This window comes from Puntigrus tetrazona, chromosome 20 (assembly GCF_018831695.1).
Source record: "Puntigrus tetrazona isolate hp1 chromosome 20, ASM1883169v1, whole genome shotgun sequence".
Lineage (NCBI taxonomy): Eukaryota > Metazoa > Chordata > Actinopteri > Cypriniformes > Cyprinidae > Puntigrus > Puntigrus tetrazona.
Window position 1 is genome coordinate 5944104 of NC_056718.1, and position 26526 is coordinate 5970629.

Below are 26526 nucleotides of genomic sequence, written 5' to 3' on the forward strand. Positions count from 1 at the left end.
ATCCTGATCACTATTTAAGCACCACTGCGCCAAGTGCCACGATTGAATAAATTATCCTGAAAAATCACTAGAGGTCACTGTGGTCCAGCTTCACTTTCATCATCTAGTATCCAAACAATGACCATGTCATGTCCACTGATCACATTAATATCAAAATAGCACAATAAAATATGAATATATTTTAAAAAGACATATGTGTGATGAGCTGTTAACTGACAACGTTCTGTATGTACTGATCATAATGGGAGTACAGAGAATAGTTCGTTTTCTGTAAAAAGAAAAACAAATATTGAACCATTTTTTTCCCGTTACAAGTGTAGTAGCTGTTCTTAATTCAGGTTATATCTTCTCTTCTTTTTTCCCAATGCTAAGCTAAACTGTTCAGTCTCGTGGAAGCTCACACTGGAGAGGACAAGCTGGTGTCTGCCTGTCCGTGCGAATGTATTACAACATCCATCATTTCACAATCTCTAGAGAGAGAGACAGACAGAAGCAATCACTGACCACTAAACAAACCCTTTAAAGTGTCATTCAACCCACAAAGTACCAATTAATGTCAGGATCTTTTACTTTCACACAGCCTGAAACCGGTTAAAGCTCCTTTCAGCCTGAAATTATATTTAGATGAGATGACATTGCAGCTAATCAATGTGTAATTCAGTCAACTGAACAGAGTAAACATACTTGTTAAATTAATATATATACGTTACATTTAGTTGATAGGTAAAACTGCACAATATATGTAGACCTATTATAAATATATATATATATATATATATATATATATATATATATATATATATATATAAATTTATTTATTTATTTTATACAACCATATAAGATGCTGAAAAGCTGATATTAAATGCTAAATATTTTTGACGAAACACACTTCTTGCTGAAATACATCATGATGAACTGCCTGTCAAAGAGGCAAACTGAATCATTTATGACAGAACTGGTGCATGGTTGATGTATTTTACGATGAAAAAGGAGCATTAATGTATATCTCATGGGGATCGTAGAAATGCCACATACCAGATTTTGCTGACACAACCAGTAAAATTGCTGGAATTTCTGGGACATGAGGAGGTGAGCACTGCCCACAGCACTCCGGATCTTCCCAAGAACTGTAAGACATTATTAGATAGAAATGTATGCATTATTAAATAGAAATATTTACATATACATCATTTTCTTTGGAATTGCTTTAACAAAAGTGTGTGTATATGTATATATATGTATGTGTATATGTGTATATATATATATATATATACACACACACACACACACACTCACAGCCTGAAACTGGTGCATACTTTTAAATATTACATTCAGAATTTAGTAAGAACTGATTATATGTTAAAACATCATATATCATATAATATTAAATTGTATTCATATGAATAAGTCACCAATATATAAAATAGTTACAAACTGAGACTGTGGTGGTTCAAAGTCAGCATCTGTTTCTTTGGTGTCCCGAATACTCACTCTCCTCCGACAGGTCGTGCTCCTCCGCCTCACGCTCCATGTCTTTGCACCATCCCTCCAACCGTTTAGTCTCGCTGTGGAGAAGCTGCATGAACCAGCTTCCGTCGCGGCGGAGAGGCGACACGCGGCCGGACTCGGCTGCTTCGTGAACGGGCTCCACCAGCCAGGGCTCGGGCTGCGGACTGGGCGGACCGCTGGAGGGCCTGTAATCCTCACGGTAGCTAAAAAGGCCCTGTGTGCGCACGGTCCGAACCACGTTGTACTGTGTGGGAGTACTGGGCTCAGAATGCCTCTGAAATCCTCCAAACTGCAGACTTTTGTCTTCGGTCGAAGGAAACCCCTCCAGCTCCAAATCGGCCTGAACTGCCGTCGTCACACTGTTGGACCGTTTAAAGCGGCCAAGTCTGAAAATGAACATAAGTGTGACAATATTAAAGAGAGCAGTTTATGTGCTTACACTCAGAAAAGATTCGGGATACTCTATAGTTCTACAGATAAATCTATAATCTACAGACAAAATGTCCTGTAAATTTACCTCTTCTCATCCTCCACCTGGATACCCACAGACTGATACTGTGGGAGACCTTTACTATCTGTCTCAGAATCTGTGGCCGCTTCCACCTGAAGAATAAGAAAAATTTGCACAGAATGAAGCAATGGTATCTGTATCCGAGGAGAAGTAAGAACATATTGCTGCAAGCTGCAATTATAGGGACAAGGGCATCGCAGAGATTATGTACACTGCATTAAGCATGATCCAAAGAAAAAAAGCACAACGACTTTTATGTCAATTACCGCAAAGTTTGCAGTTTTAACCATTATACGTTTTGACAAGTAATTCTGCCCCCAAGCTTCTATGGTATCTCCAAGCGTGCGTTTTCATGTTAAAGGGACAGCTCACCCAAAAATGTAAATTCTGTTTTTGATGAAATCCAAGGGCTCTCTGACCGCATAGACAGCAACACAACTGAAATGTTGCCAGACCCAGAAACAGTTAATAAATAGTTGATAAAATAATCCATGTGACATCAGTGGTTCAACCTTAATTTTAATGTTAACCTTAATGTTTAAAGAAAACAAAAATACCTTTATTCAACGGTTCTTTTCCAAATGACATATTTCGCCATGAATCAGCACCAAAAGGTACAAATGCTGTCACTGGGGCGGTACCTTTTCAAAAGGTGCACTTTTGTACCTATTAGGTTCCTTTAAGTTCCAATTTCAACACGCCAGGAACTGAATTCGATACCCCTGCGTTAAATTGTCTGAGACTCCAAATTTGCCATGATGTAAGTTGAGATACGAACAGATACAAAAAGTGTGTTTCGCACATTCGGCGAGTAATAACGTAAGTGTCAAAGCAATACTTACAGTACAACATAATATAATATTTCTACAGTAATACAATGTCCTGTGGGTGGAATGAAGACATTAGCACCGGCCCAGAAGAGAAAACAACAGCTTCGAGGCACACATATGAGACTTCACTTAAAGAGCGGTCGTTTCACAGACACTTTGTTATCTAAGGCAGTTTATAGCACAGTTGCATTAAGGACAGTCCTCTAAAGCAGTCTGACCAAGAGCCCAATTGTAATCAGATTACTTTTTTTCAAGTAACTTACGTAACATATTCCTTTTTCACTTACAAGAAAATATCAGAGTTGATTTTTTAAATGAAAGAAACACCAGTCACTTTGTTTCCCATTTTATGAACCGGTTTACAATTAAACATAATATTGTAATGACGCTGGCAACATCAAGGTATTGGATACGAATACCAGGGAATGTAAAAACTGATAGCAAAATATGTCAAATTTGATTTCAATACAGGTGGTAACACTTTAGAATAGGAAATATACTTATTCGCTGTTACCTTTTTTCTCAATCATTTCCTAATTTGCTGCTTATTAATAGTTAATAAGGTAAGTTAAGGTATTGGATAGGATTAGGGATGTAGAATAAAGTAAAGGCATTCATATGTGGCTAATAAATGGCTAATATTCTAGTAATCTTCATGCGACTAAGTTTATTTTAGACCCTAAAATAAAGTGTTACCAAAGCATCTAGTTGTGCTTTTGGACGGTATTGGAATAAAAAAAAAGCGGCTCAACAGAACAAGAATCAAATGTAGAGCCTTGTTCGTATTTGTTAGTTCCCGCAGCGGCAGGTTTAACGGTCGGCCGATCTGAGTTCCGGATTTAGCTAAAGAAGTCATTCCAGACTTGGTGGATTTGGTTGTTAATGATCCATAGCTTTATAGGTGTAATATTTTCTTCATCTCAACAGCTGCGTGCTGCGGTGGACTGTTGGTCCTGTGTAGGAACAAGCCCACAGAGAGAAGAAGCATCATTAATCTTTGTTGTTCAGGGTCAATCTGCGATCGCATCTTCTCCTCCACAGAATCTGGCTATATGAGGAGTCTTTGTGTGCACTTTCTGGGTGGGTGAGTCACTGTCTGAATGCTGCCAGCTATTTTTGGATTTGAGGCGAGACACAAAGCCATTGGGTTTACAAAGAGGCAGTGACCAACTGAGTCGATTATAATGACACAGACCCAAAGCCTTGAGGGAGGTTTACCTGTATCCCGATGGAAGAGCGGGGAGTCTTGAGGTATTCCTCTGCTTTGGACACCAGGATGGCCTTATCGCAGGTCTGAACGGAGCTGTAGCTCCCGGCAGAAGCCAGGCGCTTGGATGCGGTTTCCATCGCCAGGGTCACCGCTTTTGCGCTATCCAGACTGTCGGTGGAGTTATAGATAACCCGGCCGAGGCTATCCGGCGCCCCGAGCCCTCCCCGCGACGGCCGACCCTCGTGGTACGCGTCCTGCGTCGACTCCGTGCTGCTCTGGGCCGTTACAGAAATCAGCGGCTTAGTGGTGGAACGAGGAGGAACAGGTGGAGGGGTCTTCTTGTAGTCAGGTGTATATGTCACTACCGCTACAACGAAACAGAGGAACAAAAGGTTAGATTAAAGAGGAAAAAGCTTTTTTAGGAGTTGGATGTTGGTAGTTTTTAACCAAAAAGTTGCATACTTTAAGTTTATTTAAGTTTACTTCAATACCTAAGTAAGGTTCAAGTATACTTTATGTAAATATACAAAGATTTGAGTATGTGTAATGTTGGACTAAATTGGCCAACTTTCTAGTATACATAGGAGTACACTTTTAAGAACACAACTACATCAATGTTTTTAGCTTGCACTATAGATCTACTAAAAGTAAACTACTAAATACTTATAATACAGTATACTGCAAGTATACTCTTAGGTTTTCTTTAAGTGAACTTTACTTTATAATTTAAGTATACTACTATGTCCCTATTTAGGTATTAAACTGTGTATATTTTATTTAATGTATGTAATGTATCTGAACATGCAAAACATCAAAAGAAAAAGGTAAACAAACACATTTTATTCTAGCTTCATGCATTTTCTTAAACACTAGAATGTGGATAAGTTTCATGAATAAAACGGAAAAAAATTTAAATAAGAAATAAACTACATTTTGAATAAAAAGATGAAAAAAAAGAGTATGAATTGGATTCAGAATGATATAATAAAACATGGACAGAGTCCATCAATGATTAGTAATGTGCATTTCCTAAGAACTTCATTTGAACAACATTAAAGATGATTTTTTTGCACAATCAGATTCCAGATGATCAAATATTTTAGCCAAGTATTATCAACAAACCATAACATCAATGAAAGCTTATTTATTCAGGTTTCTGATGATGTGTAAGTCTCAATTTTATTTTATTTATGGATGTGATCTAAACACAAATCAGAAAAGTGTTTCGCATGAAATTCATCTTGACAACTATAAAATACTCTGTGTACAATAATGTGTAAAGTGAGTAAATTGGACACTCCAGAGCTTGAAGTGAGCTGGTACTCTGCAATTCTGTGCTCTTGTGTTCACAGTATCTGTATTATTCATGCATCCCAGCAGCTCTTATGAACTGCAGATATTCTCTTTTGTTCCTGTTTGACAATGCAGACTCACTAGACAAAGACAGTTTGTCTTGAAAGCCAATGTTTTGACTATCCACATTAAATCTGATGCATGCTGTATCTTAATCTGGCAAAGAGTAGTTCATTCTGATTTAATTTTAAGGGATGTTCAGAGTGGGGCAAAACACAGTGCATTAAAGGTATTAGTTTGGCAAACGGTTCTCATTTGCTTGCAACTACCGTTATCTTCCATGAACTAAATTCCTGAATATGTTTAAAATATTTAACGTCACTAAAAGACAACTGTTTCTCCTCAACTAGCAAACAGGTTACACATTAAACACTGTACTAACTTTGCAGCTACATGTCAACTGACTCTCATTAGAACATTAGTAGACTGTCAGGTCATGATTAGTAGAATAATTTACTCATACATAGTTGCTAAAGTGGACTGTGTTTTGCCACAGTTTCAAACACAGGTTCAATATGTGAACCCTGGCACGTTCTTTTATTACATTGATGTATGTATGTATTGCGGTGGTTCAGAATTGAAATATACTGCTGCTAAAAGTTAAGGCTCTATCATGTTGGAAATATGCCCTACAACAGATCCAAATCAGATAGTGTTAGCAAGTGCAAAACTGATATAAAAAACTCAACCTCATAGATATGAAGCTGGATATGTATTATAAGAATATAAATGTATATGCATGTAAACATTTCCAAAATATATGCTGTATGTGTACATTATAAATATACATAGTACACACACATATGTTATGTACAGAAAAAAGTTTATTTTGGATGTGTCTTTTATTATTTGGATGTCATTGTTTGACAGCACTAATATATATATCATATACTGCAACATACTATAGTAATAGTCCACTTAGTACAATGTTTAAAGTGGCCTATGGAAATGATTAGATCCAGATTATTTTCCTGAATATATTTACTTTGATCACACTGCATAATCAGATTTCTCTGAGACTGACAAGCCTTAGCCAATCAGTAGATCGTAAGGTGCTTTCTGCCTGTCAATCATCTCACACATTCACCGAGCAGTCACAGCGTGCGAACCATTCAAGTTTAATGGCATATAAAATTTGATAACAGTTTGTCTGTTTTGCTACAGCTGACAGCAGATGACGTGCTGCTGCTCTCCCGCTCGTGAATGGTGCTAATCCATCTCGATTCTTTGAATGCAATGAAGCCTTGGAAAAAAATCAAGCTGCCCTGACCTAACAGGATAAATGCTTAATAAAAAAACCAAAAGAAGGAAATTCAGACCTACTTTGCTGCACCTGCAGGGTGCTTGTATTTGCCAACATGACAAAATACCTCAGTGTGGTTAAATGAAGCAGTCTACATATGATGTGCCAATCAAAACCACGGGCTGCAAATAGCACACTATTATAAAACTGCTGAATGAGTCACAGACTGAAGGGAAAAATGTGGGAGAGAGAGAGACGTGTGATTCATACAGAGGAGTAAAACACTTCCAAAAATAGAATGTAGGGTTGTATAAGAAAGGAACACAATAATCCATTCATGACCTGTTGTGTTGATGCTCTGTGTCATAATTCATTCTGTCATCAGTATGTCGAACTCTTCATCAGCTGTGATTAAATATAAAAACTCCCAGAGCAACAGAATATGACTCATCTCTGCAACCACTCTCTGGAAGAGTGGAAGATTTGGGATGTTAAAGTTATTTATTCAATCGCGTCTATATGCAGAGACGACCACACTAACATGCAAAGTAACACAAAAAAGTAAAAAAAAAAAAAAAAAAATATATATATATATATATATATATATATATATATATATATATATATATATATATATATATATATATATATATATATTTTTTTTTTTTTTTTTTTTTCATTTGGAAAGTACAGCACTTCAGTTTAGCAAAATAATCCAGAATAATATTAAAATAACAATATATGATTAGAACATTATCAACATAAATCATGCCATATGTATTTGTTACATGTAAAAAAAAATCCATTTAGATTTTCTTTAAAATAAAGGAGTGTAAGTATGACCCTCTTTAAGAAAATAAACGTTTTGTGAAAAATAAAACAACACCCCGGGCTCTTCACATTATTTAAACACAAAATAGTTTTAACTGACATTTACTTGTAGATATTTGACGTCTACTAAGGTGAGGTTATCACATAGCTAAATTTTGCAAGCCAAAAAAAAGTAGCGATGTATAAATCACATTTACGTGTAACCGAAAAGATTTTATGAAATGCAATTTCCCGCTGAAATTTGGATATCGTCTTTGAACATGGTACTTGTGGCCACGTCAATAAATGGCTGTAAAAATATGGGCTTGCATGTATAGCTTACGAATGCGCTTTTACGCATACGTGTTATTTTTTCTTAGATCTCCGAGAAAGCAGTGTCTTGTTAGCTTGTAAAAACACATCTAGAATGGCCCAGTTTTTTCTCCCCGAAAGGGCTTGCTGAATGATTTGGTGTCTTGGCAACGGTTATCAGGAGAGTATCAAACGCCACACAGGTGCTAAACACAGAAACAAAGATAGCAGGCGTGATCGAAACCATGAATCAGTGAAGATTAGAGTTTGTGCTCTAAACACAGATATGTCTTGATACATTTAATGCACACTGTATGCATACAATATGCGGTATTCTATTTATTAACCGATCTGCTATTTTTTTTACAGGCCCACATGATCTAAAGAAACACGAATGCAGTTTTGTAAAACAATCATTCGCTTACATTAGGTCAGGTGCATGTGTATTCTTCATTACAAACCTGCACGCTGGGAAAACACACTTCTGTTGCTTAAAGCCTCGGGCTGCATCCTGAGATTTCAGCCTACTTTGACTTCCCTGAACTAATTACAACACTAATTACTTATTAACATATTTGATGCTATGGCAGTGTTAAGTTGTTGCGTGTTTTACCTACACGTGTGCATAAGCACATTAGGTTGTGAACTAAATCTTGAACTGTTTATCGGTGCATGTGTTAAGCGCCGCGTTCTGCATTTTAATGCCGGCTTGAATGAGTTATAAAACTTTCAGTGTGACTGTTTAATCAACAACAGATGTTCGGTCTCCGCTAAAATCAGCTATTCAGCGCATGCGGTGCACGATAACAGACAGTAAAACAGCAGCCCGGTGATATAAGAGGAGATATTCTAATAATGTGCGCACAGAGCCTTATCAGCATTAGTGACAAAATTTCCCTAGAAACAAGCTGAAATATGCTGTTGTTGGTTGTTTGTTTTGATGTTTTTACCTTGGTTTGCTTTTGCTATGTTTTGTTGCTCATTTTTTTGTTTTGCTTTTTTACTGTTTTTTTTGGTTCACCTTGCCTTGTTTTGTTAGTTGTTTTGTCTTGTCTTGCTTTCGCCTTTTTGATTTGCCTTTCCTTGCATCGTTATGATTTGTTGCCTTGTTTTTTGTTTTTGGTCTTGCTTTTTTGTTGCGTTTTGTCATGCCTTTGATTTACTTCCATTGTTTTTTCTTCTTTTTTTTGTCTTACTTTTAGTTTTTTCTTTGGCCTGCTTTGATTTGCTGTTTGTTCGTTGTCTTATTTTGACTTACGTTGTTCTATTTTGTTTCACTATTTTGCCTGACCGCTTGTTTTGGTCTTATTTTAATGTTTTGCTTTTGTTTGCCTTGTTTCGTTTTCCCAGTCCAGACTTTAAATCAGCATGCATCTTCACTGCGTGGCATAGACTAGCTTTGAGGTCTTATGAGTTTGGCACAACATGAAAATCTGAGAGGGTCTGGATACGGTATGGCTTCATTGGGATGTGTGGCTTTACCTGGCGTGGGGGTTTCTGTTCGATCCACACTACAGGCAGTAGGGAGACGAAACTGGATCCCTGTAAAGAACAAAAGTCATTAGTAGAGCTAATGACACAAATGTATTGTGTTCAGACAAAGTCACCGTACCCTGTCCCTCAACATTTCATATTCATTCAAATCCGTAAGACATTTTAAACAGTCAGCAATATTATTCAATCTGACACCAGGTCTTTGAATCTCCAGATGTATTTTAGTAATTAATAAGTAATTAATTTTAAAGTTAAATGTTTACAAATTGTAAATTAAGCTATAATTGGTGGTGTCAGATTGTTGGAAATGAACAAAGATACATACATTTGCAAAAAATCACATCTATTTCACAAACAGGCCAGAACATTTATTTATTGGCTTGGTGCTTGGTAGAATGTTTGTCCAAAAGATGTTCTGGCACGTTACTAAGCATTTATTCTTTATGATTTTCTCACCATAATCTTTAATTAAGCTTATAGTGCAAGTATTAGTTCAATTTTACCCTTGTGAAAAAGATGTGTACTTTATGGAAATTATATATTATATATAAAAAAAATTAAACATGCTGAATTTTATTAACCTGTTTAGTGGTTTAGTATGTTCAGTAACTGGAATTAATGACATTGTATTATAGTGTACATTTATATCAAATGCAATATACTTACGTGTTTTTGACTCACTTAAGTAGAACTTACATAATTACTCATTATTGTCTCTGAAGCTATAATCAACTATGGCTAATATGCTCTTCCACATGTACTGACAAACATTTAATGTCAGACCAAAATAAGCTTGAATGTTAGGAAAATTATAACAAAGCATTTTACGTGTGCTTTAGAATGTTAGTCAACACATCAGAACTGATGCACTTCTTTAGCGCATGACAAATAATGAAAAAATATGATTTAAAATGTCCAAAGGGCACTTTTTGGTAACATTTTATTTTGATGGTTTATTTTTATAATAATTAATAATGTACCTATACGTCTGTTATACCTATTAGTCTGTTTGCTTAAAGGGATAGTTCACCCAAAAATGAAAATTCTGTTACTCACCCTGAAACTGTAAGACCTGTAAGACCTTCGATCATCTTCGGTACACAAATTAAGATATTTTTGATGAAATCCGAGAGCTCTCTGACCCTCCATAGACAGCAACGCAAGTACCACATTCAAGGTCCAGAAAGGTACCATGAGTATCGACAAAATAGTCCACGTGACATTAGTGGTTCAAATGAAGAGTATGAGGTGTGTGCTTCGATCTGCACGTATCAAAAAAACCCAAAACAGAAAATTGCCATCCAATACATGGATGAAAATCCAATACATGGATGTACTGTACCTTGTTTACGTTCAGAGGAAAGCACAACCATAACTCGTGATATTTGATAAAATGGCACTAGAGTGAGCAATTAATTTGAATTTTTTCTGGTGAACTATCCCTTTAATAACTCTTTACTGTTATGCTCCCCAATTAATAGTCTACTGACTATAAGTAAAACAAATGTCAACTTAATAGGACCATTAAAAAAAGCGAACCCACTTTTTAAATGCAAAACATAATCATGATAATTACCTCTGAAAGTATACTTAAATGGCATTTTATTTATTTGACATTACATTACTTTATTATTTTAGAGGTACTACTACAATTAAGCACACTTCTTTTTCACAAGGGTATTGTCTCCTGTATGCCAATTAAAATGGTGCTTAAAATCAGTTCATATAAACATTATCATATATAATCCAGCAATTGTAGTTGTGTCTAAAAGGAAAAAGCTGCAGTGTATGGCGCTTGGTCATTTGCCAGCTTGGTAAGAAAACCATTGAAAGCCAAACTATTATAACATACACTTTTATACACAATTTCATTTGATTACACATTTTAGATTTTAAATGGTATTTAAAACCAATGCAAGTTCAGAAAGTAAAATTGTAAAAAGTAAAAAAGTAAAATGAACAATGCAGGCAAAAAGCAAAAAAAAAAAAAAAATGTAAAAACCAAAAACTATTCAAACATTCAAAAGTAAAGATGAAACGCATAAACAAAAAAAGTGAATCACTAGCGAACTAAATGATATTCTTCTTATCTGTATGATTTTTGCCTATAGTCTATAAATTAAAATGTAAAAAATCTAAAAAGTATATGACTCATATATGACTACATTTAGACAAAAACAACAGTCTAAATGAATTACACAATCATTCAGGGGTATTGGATCAGTATCAGATTTCAGTTCCAGTGCTTCCATAACTGGAAAAGGGGTTAAAATTCACCATTGTTCCAGGTCAATGACTGAAGTTTCCAGTAAGAGCGTTGCTTGATCCTGAGCGTTTCGTCTGGGTCGTCCTTATCATGTGTGCATGGACTCTGACAGTGTGGAAGGTGATATGCTTAATAACTATGATGACATGGATGAAGGATGATATGAGACACAAGAACAAAGGTAGGCCTACATCAAGACATTCGCACCAGAATATTACAGCCTGGTTCGGCAATTATAAACATACATTTACTTACTGGAGTATCACGTGACCAAAATTAAATATTGGTATTTTATATTTAATATCTGGTTTCTTCTAGTTATTTTTAGTTTGTCCAATCAAGTAACAAGTCACCCAATGGTTGATAAACTTCCCAGTCAATGCACACTGCATTATGGGATACAGTCCCACCCATGATGTGCTCTGTTCAAAGCTACATACATCAATGAATGGACAGTAGTAGGTCATCTAGATATTCCATGCATATAGAAATTCTGCATACTGTGCAAAGTACATGCTATAGTACGAGCAGTAGACAGTGAACAGAGGGCATCACAGGTTCAGCCATGATTCCATTTCAAAGGGCTAAAGGACTGTAAATGAACTGTTCTACATTGAATACATTAGATTACTAAAAGATAATTCTTGTTCTTAAATGTAATTGGATGAGTAATTTTAGTATACTTTTTATAGTAACATTTTTTCTGTATAGTAACACTGCAAAAAATGCTTTTCTAGCCTCATTTTCCAGCCAAAATATCTTAAATCAAGAAGGATTTTTATAGACAAGAAAAGATTTCTTGCTAATTCCAATAGACTTGTTTGGTGAATTAGACATGGTGAATGAATTAATGATTGATTAGATGTAGGTGAATGGAGAGAGGGATGTCATTTGTCCATCAGAACTGTAGAGGTGGAGGACAAGTTCAAACACCTCACCTCTGGGTGGAGATCTGAGGTTAGAGCCTGATGACCTTTTTTCTCAACATACATACATACATACAGTGGCAATGCCCCCATGAATGCAGAGTGGATGTCATCATAGTATAACACTCCAGTTACTAATGCAATCTTGGTTAACTGAAATAATGGGAACAATCATTGCATTTATGCTTGTTTGAAACTCTGTTTTCCTCCAAATACTGACGCCTGATTTGTGCATTTACACAAGCCTATGCCGTTTCAGCACACCGAAATATGGGGCAGAGTCAACTATGTAAGTTGACACTGAATGACACTGCATCACATGAGGGCCCTTTAGAAAAATAGGCTAATTAGTGAGATTCAGGCCACCAGTTGGAGCACTCATTCAAGACTAAACCACTTACTTGGGGTTCAAAATATTAAGAGGACAAGATCCATGCCTGTAGTGGAGGGATTTTCATGTTAGAAAACTTGGCAACAACTGGACAAAGCCCATGAGGAGTCCATACTCCTAGTGAAGTGGGCCCTCACTCTAAGAGGGCAGTCATATCCATTAAGCCAGGCCAACTGAAAGGTATTCAGTGGAATAATCTCTGCTTCATAACTGCCAGCTCTTTAGAGGGGTCTTTACAGCACACAAAGAGCTGACTGCCAAAACTGGTTAAAGAGCTACAAATAATGCCCATACTGGGCAAATTAATTTTACAGACGCTAAAGTTAGCTAGTTGCAGGGGCTGTACGTTGGCCATTTGGAATGGTTTAAAAAGGTCCTTAAATGTCTCTGAGGACTGTAGATGAAGGTTTCTGGCAAGCTTTCTGGTTCCCAATTTGACAACCAAGCAATTTGTTCTTACTGACTGGCTAGCCAAGGCATGGTTTTGTTGGGATAGCCACCATATAAACCTCTGACCTCCACTATAGTGTTGGCTACATTCACAAGGAGCTGCAAAGGTTCTTGTATAGGGTCCACAAATTTAGAGTCTACATCTTTGGTTGGGGATGCCACAATTAACCCCTCGCTTACGAGAGGAGGGTTTTGCTCAACAGAATCAAACAGAGAGCTGTCGATGACAGGTGAATTAGATCGGGAAACCACGGCTAGTTTTACCAGAGTGGAGACATCAGTAGAACTGAGCATCTGGTCCATCTGATGACCTAAGAGAGCAGAGTGACTGAGGGACTAGACCAAGGCCAATCCTTCCATACTGCCTGTGACATTATGTCTGACCCCTGGTTCTGTCTACCTGGATTGTGCACCACCCTCAATGAGCCCAGGTTGCACTGAGCCCAAAGAAGCTCTCAATTATTAAGAGCCCAGAAAACCTGAATAATTTCAAGACAAATGTGTAGCCTTTTCTCTAGCCTAGACCAGGAGCTGAATGCTGGGTTGTCCTCGCACAGCCTCAATTTGAGTTGAAGGTATCTGAAGTAACAACATTCCTTCTTGAGGTCAGTCCCAATCGGACACCTGTCTGATACAGATGAAAGACCTTTTAAGAGGCCACAGATGAGACACATCAATGGTCCACTTTGAGGCAAAAGTATCCTAGATGGACCACAGGCTTTTAGGGTGGAGCAGGCCAAGCAGTATCACAAGGGATGTGAGCCATGACTACATTTAGGTTGAGTCAATAATGGCCCCCAAAAATGCCTGTTTAGGAGACAGACATTCTTGATTCTGAGCCCAAAAACTTAGGCTTAAACTAACCAGTCATCCAGTTAATACTTAACATGGATTTCAGTTTGCCTCAGATGAAAAAAAATTGTGCCAAGTGCATGGAGCAAAGAACAATGTTTTCAACAGCTTCTCATATCCCTTTTGCTCAGCACCATCGGTGGAGGTCAGTTGAGCAAATATGGGAGACGCCACAACTTGGTTAGCTCGTTATGAACTTTAGCAAATAATGGTCCTGGTCTCTGACAGAAGCCTTGCTGCCAGCACCCTGGTAGATACCATTCATGCAGACACCTGCAGATGTGCTCTTCTGGGGCCGATCAATACAAGCTGAGCTCTTCAAAGGCCTTTGTGCGGATGAGCTAACCAAACTTGGCCGTACAATGTAGCACATTTGTGGAGTGGCATTTTAAAACAAATGCCACAGTAATTAGCTTGTTTAGAAGAGAAAATTTGCTCTGAGGTGTTACTAGATGGAAACAGGTGACGAGTGACAGTGTTACACATCTGCAAGGGCTCTTCTACAGCGAGTTGCAGGTTTGTTCATTCTTTGTCTTCAGAGCTCAGCGAGGAGATGAACTTCATGTAGAAGGAGAACATTTCTAATGAAATGGCAATTAGTACCAACTTATACATGCAGTTGGTTCTGGCCATTTTGGTGGGCTGAAATGCTATAGCTTAGTGTGGCCGCACAAATGTTAACAAATCAGGCTTCAGCATGAGTTTCCCCCAAAAGACATAAACACAATGTGAGAGACCATTTTAACAGGGAACTACAATCAGCTAAAATCATTCCACACAACATTCTAGTGAAAATTCAGTAAATCATTTTTTTTTTTAGTTTATATAATTTATATTTATAAATTTAAAGCAGTACATTCCCAAATACAACTAACCTGTCCTACTGTAATTAGTGACTGTAGCTGGTGTCACTTGGATTTTGAAGTAACATACGATTTTAAATTATTACAGTATTACATATCCCACTTTATTTTAACATTTTTATTTAAATATTGTATTGTTTCAATTAAACATTAAATTATATACATCTAAAAAAGTCTTTTTAAATAACGTTCTCATTGGCTCAGTGTGCTTATTAAATATGTTAAGACTTTTTCTTAGGACTACAGTTATATCACATGCTTATTAAACGTAATCATGCACGATCCCCTGTGAATTCAAATAACAAATCAAACACTTTACACAAAAAATCAAGAGTAATAATAATAGCAATAAAAATGTGTTTAAAAACAAACAAAGAAATCCTTCTAAGATTAAAAAAAAGCTGAAATTATATATTATATATTATTATATATAAGTACTTTTTTTTGGATAAAGATAATGTGTCTCTAGATATTATGAAAATAGACAAAACAATGATGTGAAATGAAGTACAACAGGAATATTACAAAAGAGCCCTGTCAGACCTACCGTACATTCTACGCCCCCCAGCTAAGCTACGGGCCCCTAAAATGAAAAACAAAAAGGGATATCTTAGTAAGTAAAAATAAATAAAATAATAAAAAACAAAACAAAACATTGGGCCAAATAATTCAACACTATATAACATGAACACCTAAGCACTATCCCTGACTCATGCATTGTGTCATGCGCTCTCTGCAGTGATGATATGTACGTGTCTTTAATTGTAATTAACAAAGAAACAACAAACAAACACAATTAGGCGAATTCACAAAGAATTTCGTGCAGGTGCTTTTAGTATACTAAACTACAAGAAGCTAGAATACAGTATTTGGCAGAAAAATAAATGAAATAAAAATGTTACATAACAACCTTACAGTAATTAATTTATAAACAATGACATAAGTGATATGTTATATATAAATGAAAAGTTTTTTTAACATAAAGTAAATAAAATTGCATGTTAATTTACTCACCATTAATTACTATGAGTAATATTTATATGCTTTTTATTTTTTGAGAATTGCATGCTAACAATAGAAAATGATTCGACTGTTTTAATCATATTTGAATAATTTTGGCAAATCGAGTGTTGGATCTGTCATCATGCATCTAGCAAGTTACTTTTATTCTGTGAAATTCTGCCTAAACATGTATAAAACGCACAAATTTAACAAGAAAAAAAACAATTCTAACAAAAAGTGAACACTGAAATTGATAAATTCTTCATTTTGGGTGCACTTTTTTAAAGGGACAGCATTTAATTGATGTACTGGAGTGGTGTGGATTACTGTGATGTTTTTATAAGCTGTTTGGACTCATTCCGACGGCACCCATTCACCACAATTGAACCATTGGCGAGCAAGTGATGCAATGCTGCATTTATTGGTATCTGCTCTGGTTTAAAAAAACAACAACTACTACTATTCTTGGATGACCTGAGGGTAAGTACATTTTCAAGTAAAATTTTTAGTCAGTATATTTGAAGTAAGTCTGCAATTTATACTTTGTTTTATAGCAAAATCCTGCTTTCTGCCACAAATTTATTAATTCATTCATTTTTTGAGAATTTCACAGGATTTCACAGAAGTATGCATAAAAATGATAGCATATCGTCATTGCTTTTATTAATTCTAAAATGCCGAGCTAACGCTGATGTCCATGTTTGCAAGCGACTTAAATAATTGTCAATTAAAGGGTCCGAGAGGTGTATGCATTTGTAATCTCCTTTTTTATTTGTTTTTTTCCTCCTATTACGTTAATACGTTCGCTTATAGAAGAAACATACTTTCAAAATGGTTGACTTTTCTAATTTCAGACACTTCTTTGAGCACAGCAGTGTAGCTATGATCCCACATGAAATTCTGATGTCAAATGATTGAAAACACCTGCACAATCCACGTCATATCTGATAATCGTTTCATCGTTTTATATTTATCTCTGAAAAGAAAAAAAAAAAAGTACATAAGGCATGTATACACTGAGAAAAAAATAAATAAATCACAGTTAATCTGGAAAGAGAAGCACGTGTAACAAGTTTTGAAACATTAAAGGACTTAAAAGAACGAAGAAAAAAAAAGTCATCGTTGACTCACTCTCGAATTCATTCAAAACCCTTGAGGGGAACGCCAAAGTCAAACGGGTTTGGAGCGAGACGAGAGTGAATAAATGATGACGAAATCTTTACTTTGGGGTGAAAATTAAATGTAATCATCCTTGATATCCATATTGGTACAACTCCACTCATATAAATAACATAGCATCTGTTAATAGAGGGGAAGTGTGAATTCATAATAGAGTATTTTTGCATTAAATTATAAGCAAGCTACATTTTTAAAATGTATTTTTGGTTTTTGGTGATCCCGTTAAATTCCATTACCCCAATAAATCGTCTACATTTCCCAGCTACAGAGGACACGTTGCCTTATTACTTTATAATCGTACTTTACATAATTTTCTTTACTTACTGCATTGACGATGGTTAAAAATGTAGCTGCTACTTAGAAACGGTATGAATTAGCATAACAAACAAATGCAAATACTTATAACAACGGTATAGTAACAGCAACAAAAGAGGCAAAGGGTTACAATAAATGCCTGAGATTCATGCAAGGTTTGTCCAAAAAAAAAAAGAAAGAAAGGGCTTCATTGTCGTGGCCCTTTAAGTGCTGTTTAAAATGAAATCGACACATGCCAGTGACAGGTACAGATAAACACAGGACTTGCATAGAATGAATGAAGATCGTGAGAACATCTGCGATATCTTCAGCACCTTTAAAAAACATCTTTCTTTTCCCTGAACATGTCTCTTAGCGATTCAAAAACAAACGAAAACTGTCTATTGCACCTCTGAGGGAATACAACATTATTTTGCTTAGTATGGATCAATTGGTTTATAGTATGAGCTCTTGACGATGCAATATACAGAAAACATATAAAAATATAATGCATCGGATCACTTCTTTAACATCAGGTGGTTACCTATTAGCTGTTTTCTTATGCCTGAACCACTTCCTTAGATGAAGCTCATCGTAATATAGCATACCACAGATTTCCGAAACAAGGACATTTTGAATATAATAACACAATATCACTTCATACATTTAAAATCCATACATTTTTCCCCGGACATCGTGTCACTTCTGTTTTCAACGTGAATCTCTTATTTCGGACAGAATAAAAAGATGAGGCAAAATATTCTATAAACACGAAGCAAGTTGAGAGGCCCAAACAATATCATTTACGGGATAGCTTACCCAAACGTGAAAATTCTGTCATTGTTTGTTCAGCATGTACGTGTTTCTTTCATTCCAAAAAGCTGTTCGGATCTGACTTTCGCCATAGCGTCTATTTAAAAAATAGATAAATACAATAAAAAAGAAAGTAATGAAGGTATGAGATAACAGAATCTTCAGGTGTGGGCGCTATCCCTCCAATGTCGTTATGCACTGATAAAACAGTATTACTATTTGAAGGCTAGCAATCACGTCTTTGTCAGATCAGTTCAACTCTATAAATAAATATCTCCCACGTGCAACAGGACACACATCAGCAAGAGATTGATGAGTTCGGGATGACATCACTAGTGATGACGGTGTCGGTACATTCAAAGCGTGCCAGGAGCGAGGGCAGTCGACGATCACTGGCTAGTCTTAGAGTTCGTGGATTTAAGATGCTTTCAGTGGATAGCCGTTTTAACGGATGCTTGACGTTGGTTTTTTTATTTGGTATTTTTAAAGTAAACTAAAAAATAGAAAATATATCGCTCAAGGGAAATGAAGATATTCCTTACTGCTTGACTATTCGTGAAATGAGAGTTAATGAAAATATATGTCTAATATGCCTAAATTTTATTGTAATGTTGCATATTAAACCGAGGTAATACCGATATATTTGTACTGACGTAATGGTTTATCACGCTCTAAATTGGTGTATGGTTTTATAAAAAGACCATTTTTTTAAAAAGCTGTCCTGCAACAAAAAAAATAATAATTTTTTTTAAGAATCCTTTGACCAGCTTTTCTTAAAATCGCACTAGTGAATTTTATTCCTCTTCTCTTCAGTGGCTTAAAATGAACTTATAGACAAATATTGCCTTAAACTTTGGCATGATGATATTTATTTTCAGTAAACAAAATAGTTTCATATAGCCTCTTTTCTAAATAAACTACTTAAACCTAGTACATAAAAATATATTGTGTTAAGGAATGTTATATCTTTTAACATAATATCTATTTTTTTTTCTAAATGTAATTTGTAAGTGTCACAGTGTCTCATTTATTTTTTTTTATAATGGTGGCACATGAAGATTGAATGTCCTGAAAGAAAACCACAAATAAAAAAATAAACAAACAAATAGATAGATAGATAGATAGACAGACAGATAAATAGATAGATAGATAGATAGATAGATAGATAGATAGATAGATAGATAGATAGATAGATAGATAGATAGATAGATTTAATTACATGAATTCATTAAAATACTTGAATAATTTTTTTTGTTTATGCACATTTTGTACATATAGGTTCCACATGCTGTGTGTGTCCTGTGGAGACAAATTCAGATGGTCCCTTAAATATAGAACAAGTGACTTGAAATGGAAAACGTTGAAAGCAGAATTAATATCCAGATCGTTGGACATGATGATTTACGACAAATCCCCAAAAAATCAAACATAATGAAAAGGGAGATTCAGCATCCGTTTTGCATTTTAGATCCTTGATTTAAATAAATAAATCAATACATTTGTGTGGGAGTCAGTGTCACAGATATAAAACATTTAGGAGAAAAACTGCGCGGGAATTACAGGAGCAGTCATTTTCTGAAGCTACTTAGAAAATGCAAAACTACAGTAGTGCTGAGCGATGGAATTCAGTTTGCAATTGTTGAATAAATGCCTAAGTAGCAAAAACTGTATGCGTTGGGAAATTTATCTTTATAAACAAATATTGTCTTTAATACATAACATATACATTTTATATTTAATTAATAGTGCAGAGGAGCAGCGGAAAGATAGTATCAAATGCAGTGAATTATTGAAATAAAATGATTGTATTTCCAGTATGCAATAATGCTTTTTATGCAATCACGAAACATAAGTTGTAGTGCACTAATTAAAATAAAATAATATAAATCCGACATAATCTAAAACTAAATTCATAGATTCAGTAAAGCACCTAACAACGCTATTTTTTGTCATTACCTGATTTGATATTTAATAGTAAATAACAGTCAGTCAAATCATATAAAATTGGTCAATAATTTTAGTTAAGTATTGTAATTGAGAATTGTACGGTTATTTATTATTATTATTTTTTCATAAAAGCAAGTTTTAGATATTTTAAGGATACAAAATGCGTTTTTACTGAGCAGAGGAGAGTTGTGTTAATCAAGTCATATTCTGGAAATTATAAAATTATTTGTGTGTTATGTGGGTCTTTAAACATTATTTTTCCCCACAATCGCATTTACGTAAGGGACATTATATTTATAGACTGTGAATTAATTACAATCTTAATCAGATGTACTTTTAAAGAGATATGTTACTGGTTATGATTTATGATACAAGGCACAACAAATGTTTACTCAGTCATCTACTATAATGTGTTCAAATAATAATGTTTTAGCTTCTGTAATGATTAACTACTGATACTTTGCACAGCTTTAATTATGGTTATATTTATATATATATATATATATATATATATATATATATATATATATATATATAGGTTTTTTTAATTGAGTGGGGCACCCATTTTTGTATTGTTCAGTGAAATAAATGGCTTCCTTTTCTATCCTTGATTAAAGTATTTCAATAATAAAAAGATGTACCACTCAGCACTACTTTGTAAATAGTCCACAGATGCTTTCTGTATATGCTAGCTAGTGATTACACCGCGGATGTGGAGTTACAGTAAATATGGTGTGTCCTTATTCTTGAGTTAAAATACCATTTGAATTTCTTTACATTTCTTGACTTCTTTAAATACATTTGTAAGCGACTCTCCTGGGAAACTGAGAACTTAAATCTCCTCATGATTGCTGTGCTTGATCCATCATATACATTTGGCATGAAAAGCAAAAAGCGTTGCGTGACAGCTATAGAGCTGTTCGGTTTGCTGTTCAGATCAATGCAAAAGGGTTCCTCTAAAAGGCTTTGGAATGTATGATTTTTTTGTCAAAGAAGGTCAAATATGTTGTTCTGCAACCTAAATTGCAGGGTCATGATTCAAATGTGAATTTTTAAACTTTGAAAAGTTGCTACCTAACAACATAAATGGTGGTCCATTACGCACTGTCAGGAAAAATGCACAAAAACAGCTTGTCACCGAGGCAGTAGAATTAAAGGGACACCTTTCCACCTTCTTCGCTTTCTAAATGGTGCATATTAGTACCTCAGAGTAACAAAATGTACCCCTGAGGTAATAATATGTACTTTTATGGTACTAAGGTAAAGAAACGGTAAAGAGGGCTCCTTTTTAAGTTACTGGCCCAGTGACAAGCTCTTTTTTTTACACAAATGCACTATTTGTGTTTACGTTGTGTTGCAAAACTATTTAGATGCTATTATGTAACTGTAGCAGTTACAGTGTTACAACTGTGTAATTACAGATGTAATTACATGCAGGTATTTTCAATGTAATTGAAAATGCATTGTATAAAATTATAAATTCAGTAAATGTTACTGCATATCATGTACACAGACCTTTGATATAGTTCTCAAGTAGCAACTTGATAGCAAGTACACAATGGTTTCAAAGTTCACATTAGATTTGACCATTTATGCGGTAGCACAATCGTTAATAGTAACCATAGAAGTTATTATACTCAAATAAAACTCGATAAGAAATGTATAAAAATTCAAATTAGCCTTTCATGTTGGCCTACAAACTGAAATCATGCCAGCAGACTGCAAGTCAATGGTATTCTGTTTTTTTACCCGTCACAAAAAAAAGTTAAAACAACTAACTTAAAAACAATACAAAGAAGTATATTGAAAGAATTTGCCGAATTTAAACTATTTAGATTTATTTGATAAACATTAAAGGTATAAGCCAAAAAATGTGCATCTTTCAACTATATTCATAACCTCTTTTGGTCAGACTGAGCGGTAAGATAATTCACCACTGTCACAAAAACTGCTTTAGCCATGGACAAAACATTGACGTGACAGTCAGACAAATTGCGACATTCCTTACAATGCGAATGACATTCATGATTCATTTCTGTGGTGATGTAAACAGATTTTATGATCCGGCACAGCAAATGGTTCCATCTAGAATAGCTACACTATCCCCGTCGTGCCGAAAAACAGCACCTTCTCCTTTCGGCATTTGAGCCAAGCTCTTCTCTGGATGCAGGTGTAATGTGTTGATTCAGAAACAAAGTCAATGTCTGTTCCAGTGATGAGAATGATCAGAAGGACAGAGATAAGTAGGACATTGGTCCACTAGTGTACTTTCTGCACCAGAGTTCAAGGCTGGCGCTTCTTTGACCGTCCGCTCGACTGCAGTTCTTCTTCTTCTTGCCAGTGTCCAGTTTGGACCGTCCCAAAGGCTTGGACATTGGATGGCCGGTTGTGGGTCTGTCTGGACTGGCAGGACTGGTTGGGCTGTTGGTGGCCGTGGTTCCTTCAGGGGTTCCCTCTGTGATCTCGATGCGAGGAGGCTCCATCAGGTCAAAAATGTTGAAGGCAGCCGGTTCTGGCTGGCACATTACTGAGGCGTCTGCAGTATTTTGTCTCACCAGACCATTAGCGCCGGTCTGGACGCCAACGGACACCCTCTCGCTGGTGCCGGAACTGGTGCCGGAACTGGTGCCAGTGGCAGCTTCCCGGCACATGGTCCACATGTTATAGCACTGGGTGAAATTAAAGAAGTTGCTGTTGAAAGTCTTGAGCTCTCCACAGACATCCCTACGCAGCTCCGCTAGCTCGTAGCGCATCGCCGAAATCTCCTCCTTCCACTGCATGTTGAAGGCGGCCACCATGTTTGCGGACTCCTTAAAAGCCTGAATAGCCTGCTGGGACGGGAGGGTCCGGTGGGGGCTGAGACGGGGGTGGACAAGGGACTCGGTAGGCATGCGTGGAGGTAGGAGGAACGGAGATAGCTGTGACCGTGGAACTGGTGCTGTGTTGACTACGTGCAGCGTTTTCTCTCTCAAACCGCTCGATTTCCTGATAAGCCGAGGAGCTGGCACCATCGTCGTCCTCAATCATATCCTCATTTAGCAATGAGGTGCCCTCCATTGCATCATACCCTTCTGGAAGACAAATTTGAATATGGAGATAGGAAGATTCAAAGGGATGAACAGCTGTGGAATGTGGCGAAGCCTCTCACGTATGTCAACACATGAGTCTCTTATTAGCAGTATGTGAGTAAATGCCTTACACACCCAATTTTCAATTGTGCAATACATTTGTTTCTGGGAGTAAATTCAGGAACTTTCATATCATGTCAAGTATACTCCCTGAAAAAATAGCATTGCCAAAATTGTACCTTTAGGGGTACAGCAGCTTGTCACTAGAGCAGTACACTTAAAGAGACACCCTTGTACCTTCTTTAACCCTGAACAGTTCATAATAGTACCATAAGAGTACATCTTTCTAAGGGTACAGATTATTACTCTAAGGTACTACTATGCACCCTTTAGGGGTAAAGAAAGTAAAATGTGTCATTTGAGGGTCCCTGTTGTACCCCTAAAGGTATACATTTTCAATATTTTTTTCTGCCAGTGAGACTGAAGAACTGAGCTTATACATTAGATTGGTGAGGAAGCAATTCCAATTAATACTTAATTGCCAGCTAGTGAATTTTTCTGTTTGATTTTCGAAGGAAGCAAGCAAATATTCCAACCGGTTTAACGCAGGGGCGTCGCTAGACTTTTTTTATACAAGGCATGAGACCAAGTTAAAAATACCACTATGCCCAAATAAAACATTACTGATTAATTTTAATGTGTTAATGGGATTGATGTATATCAACTTCATTTTCACTAATAATATTTCAGAAATCAATGTGTTTCAAGTCAGCTGTTTAAATTTAGATATGCTAATGTGTTTTGAACCAACTTGTCAAACGCATTTGCAAAAAAGTCTAAAATTGTAAACGATTAACCCAGGCACACTGAAAATACATGTACCTACCTAAGTCTATACGCATGAATCTCTGCACTTTCCAGTTTTTTCTCTTACAATTTTTATTGCTTTTCAGATTAAGTATGATTTACAGGGCCAGAGTTTCAATAAAGAAAGCATCATTTTCGTATAGTTCCTTGCGCAATATTATGTTTTGACTTTAACCATTTTAACATGCTATCTAGTAGGTTTAGGGTTGGGTTTGGTGTAGGGTGTATATTAAATAGCGCATTAACTTTACTAGAGTAATAAATATGCTGTAATAAAAACATTGTCATGATGTCATAAACATGCCTTTTAGCTCAACTCCATTGAACATTTCACTTTTAAAACTACTGCAAAACATGCAATGAGTTATGTACTGTAATGGTGCTGCGAACATGTATTTTCAATAAGCCTGGGTTGGTTGGTCACACCAAAATAATAGCGGAATCAGTGGCGAAACTACGAATTCTGGCCCCTTGCACAAATTTTCAGTTTCGAGTCCAATAATATTCATGTTATTTATTTATTTTTTTTTCCGGTGCCTGAGAGAACATTGTTCTGGGCCCTTTTCAATCTCTGGGCCCTATGCACTAGATGTTGATATTTATCTCCACCTTAAGAACCTAAATTTAAAAAAAGAATAATTTTTTGACAACAAAGCGGATCTTTACTGCATCTGAAACTTGTGAATGACATTGTGCTGCAGGGAAAGACCATTTTTATCCATTTATATCCAAAAAAGATAAAAGACTAGAAGCGCCCCTGGTTTAATGAAAGTGTTCGTGTTAAAAATGGACTAAATGAAACACATTGCAGATTGTGTTGTCAGGGTCTTTCACTTTCTTTTACTCACATACATTTAGCTTTCAGATATGTGTTTACACTGCCTTCTCACTCACGTCAAAAACATCTCATCTGTTCAGCCTTTCCATCTCTTCACAGCATAACCAATAAAAAACAATATTTCAATGCTACAAAAGCGAACCACCTTTTATTATTTTATCAAATAACAGAGCATTGTGGCAAATGTGGAGGCTAATATTTAAGGATTGTCTTGTTTTTGTGCAACAGAAAAGATGAAAAGGCAATAAAATGTCACGCAATCATTCAGGCAAGGAGATATGAACCCTATTGAATATGTTAAAAAGCCCATCTATCAAGCTGATTGGACCATGTGGAGATTATAGGGGCGGCATTAAGAAGAAACACGATCCAATAAAGTCCTTTGTGAGGGCTGCACCAGGCAGAGGCTGCAATCCCACTGTCCATCACAGCTGAAATCTTCCACACCAGCTCTTACTTCCAACCGCATTTTGCTGGCCACGTTTGTCCTCCAAGGATGCCAAGGTTGGTATAAAAATTAAGACAAATGTTAAGAGACCCAACCATTTTAACATACTTACAAAAAAAGAGAAATAAAAATTCATAAGAACTGTCTGTGACATGATGTCAATTACCACAGCATTTAAACTAAAAATAAACAAACAATGCATTTACAGCTACATTATTTACACTTACAATGAATTTCTATGGGGCAAGGCATTGCAGCAGTTTCAATAAAAAGTATTGCAAAAATATCATCACAACATTTAACATTCCACGTCAACAGGACACTGGTGTTATACTAGCATTGAAAATTTTAGTCTTCACAATTTTAAACTCTACAGAATGCCTTGCCGCATAGACTGTCACTGTAAGTATTTTTTTAAGTTTTTAAAAAAAAAATTCTGTGGTAATCAACAACATTTAATTTTGAAAATAAAATAAAATAGTTTTGAAATGCCTTTTATAGAAAAGCATTGCTACTTTGGCAACTGAACACTGGATCTGACCTTTAGTGATGTGTCTTTCAAAGGTCAAATCCTGATTTAGTTGAGAAGGCAGTGCAAAAACACACATATCCATTGAAAGATGTATGCGTGTTGACATTATAATACCTGTGACAGGCATCTCTCCAGCTGCTTTTTTCCCCTGGATCTCCTTCCTGTGATGGCCAACGATGGGCCATGATGCCCACCCTCCCCCTCCACCATCACAGAACACCCAACACCTTACTCAATGATTTTAGTGGCAACTAAATTTAGCTTCAACTACTCATGAATTTTTGGGATATGCTTGATAACATTATTCAGATTGGTCGGAGCATCTGTACCAGAGCTCAAGCAATTATCTGAACTTTCTTAAAAGTCTTTAAAGGAAGAAAGCATCTAATTTAGGATCTACACATACACAAATTATGGTTCTCTTTGGAAATCCAAAGTAGTACAGGACTGCTGAAACAAGAAGTCCTCCAGGGTGAAACAGAGTGGGTGAAATCCTTTTGAGAAAATGGTTTTGTCCT

At 36.0% G+C, this 26526-nt stretch overlaps 1 protein-coding gene across 3 annotated transcripts in view; it reads right to left on the reverse strand.

Annotated features, from left to right (window-relative positions):
- LOC122324731 (disks large-associated protein 2-like) overlaps positions 1–26526 on the reverse strand; it is a 96512-nt gene that overhangs the window by 9607 nt on the left and 60379 nt on the right. For 2 of the 3 annotated variants that reach the window (XM_043219360.1, XM_043219359.1), the window contains exons 6-10: positions 9261–9320; positions 4069–4427; positions 2027–2112; positions 1492–1895; positions 1036–1127 (exon numbers count right to left, since the gene is read on the reverse strand). In XM_043219360.1, coding sequence (XP_043075295.1) covers positions 1036–1127; positions 1492–1895; positions 2027–2112; positions 4069–4427; positions 9261–9320 — 1001 coding nt within the window. Of the gene's footprint in view, positions 1–1035; positions 1128–1491; positions 1896–2026; positions 2113–4068; positions 4428–9260; positions 9321–15567; positions 15604–26526 lie in introns of all 3 variants that reach the window. The other variant, XM_043219357.1, reaches the window with a different exon arrangement.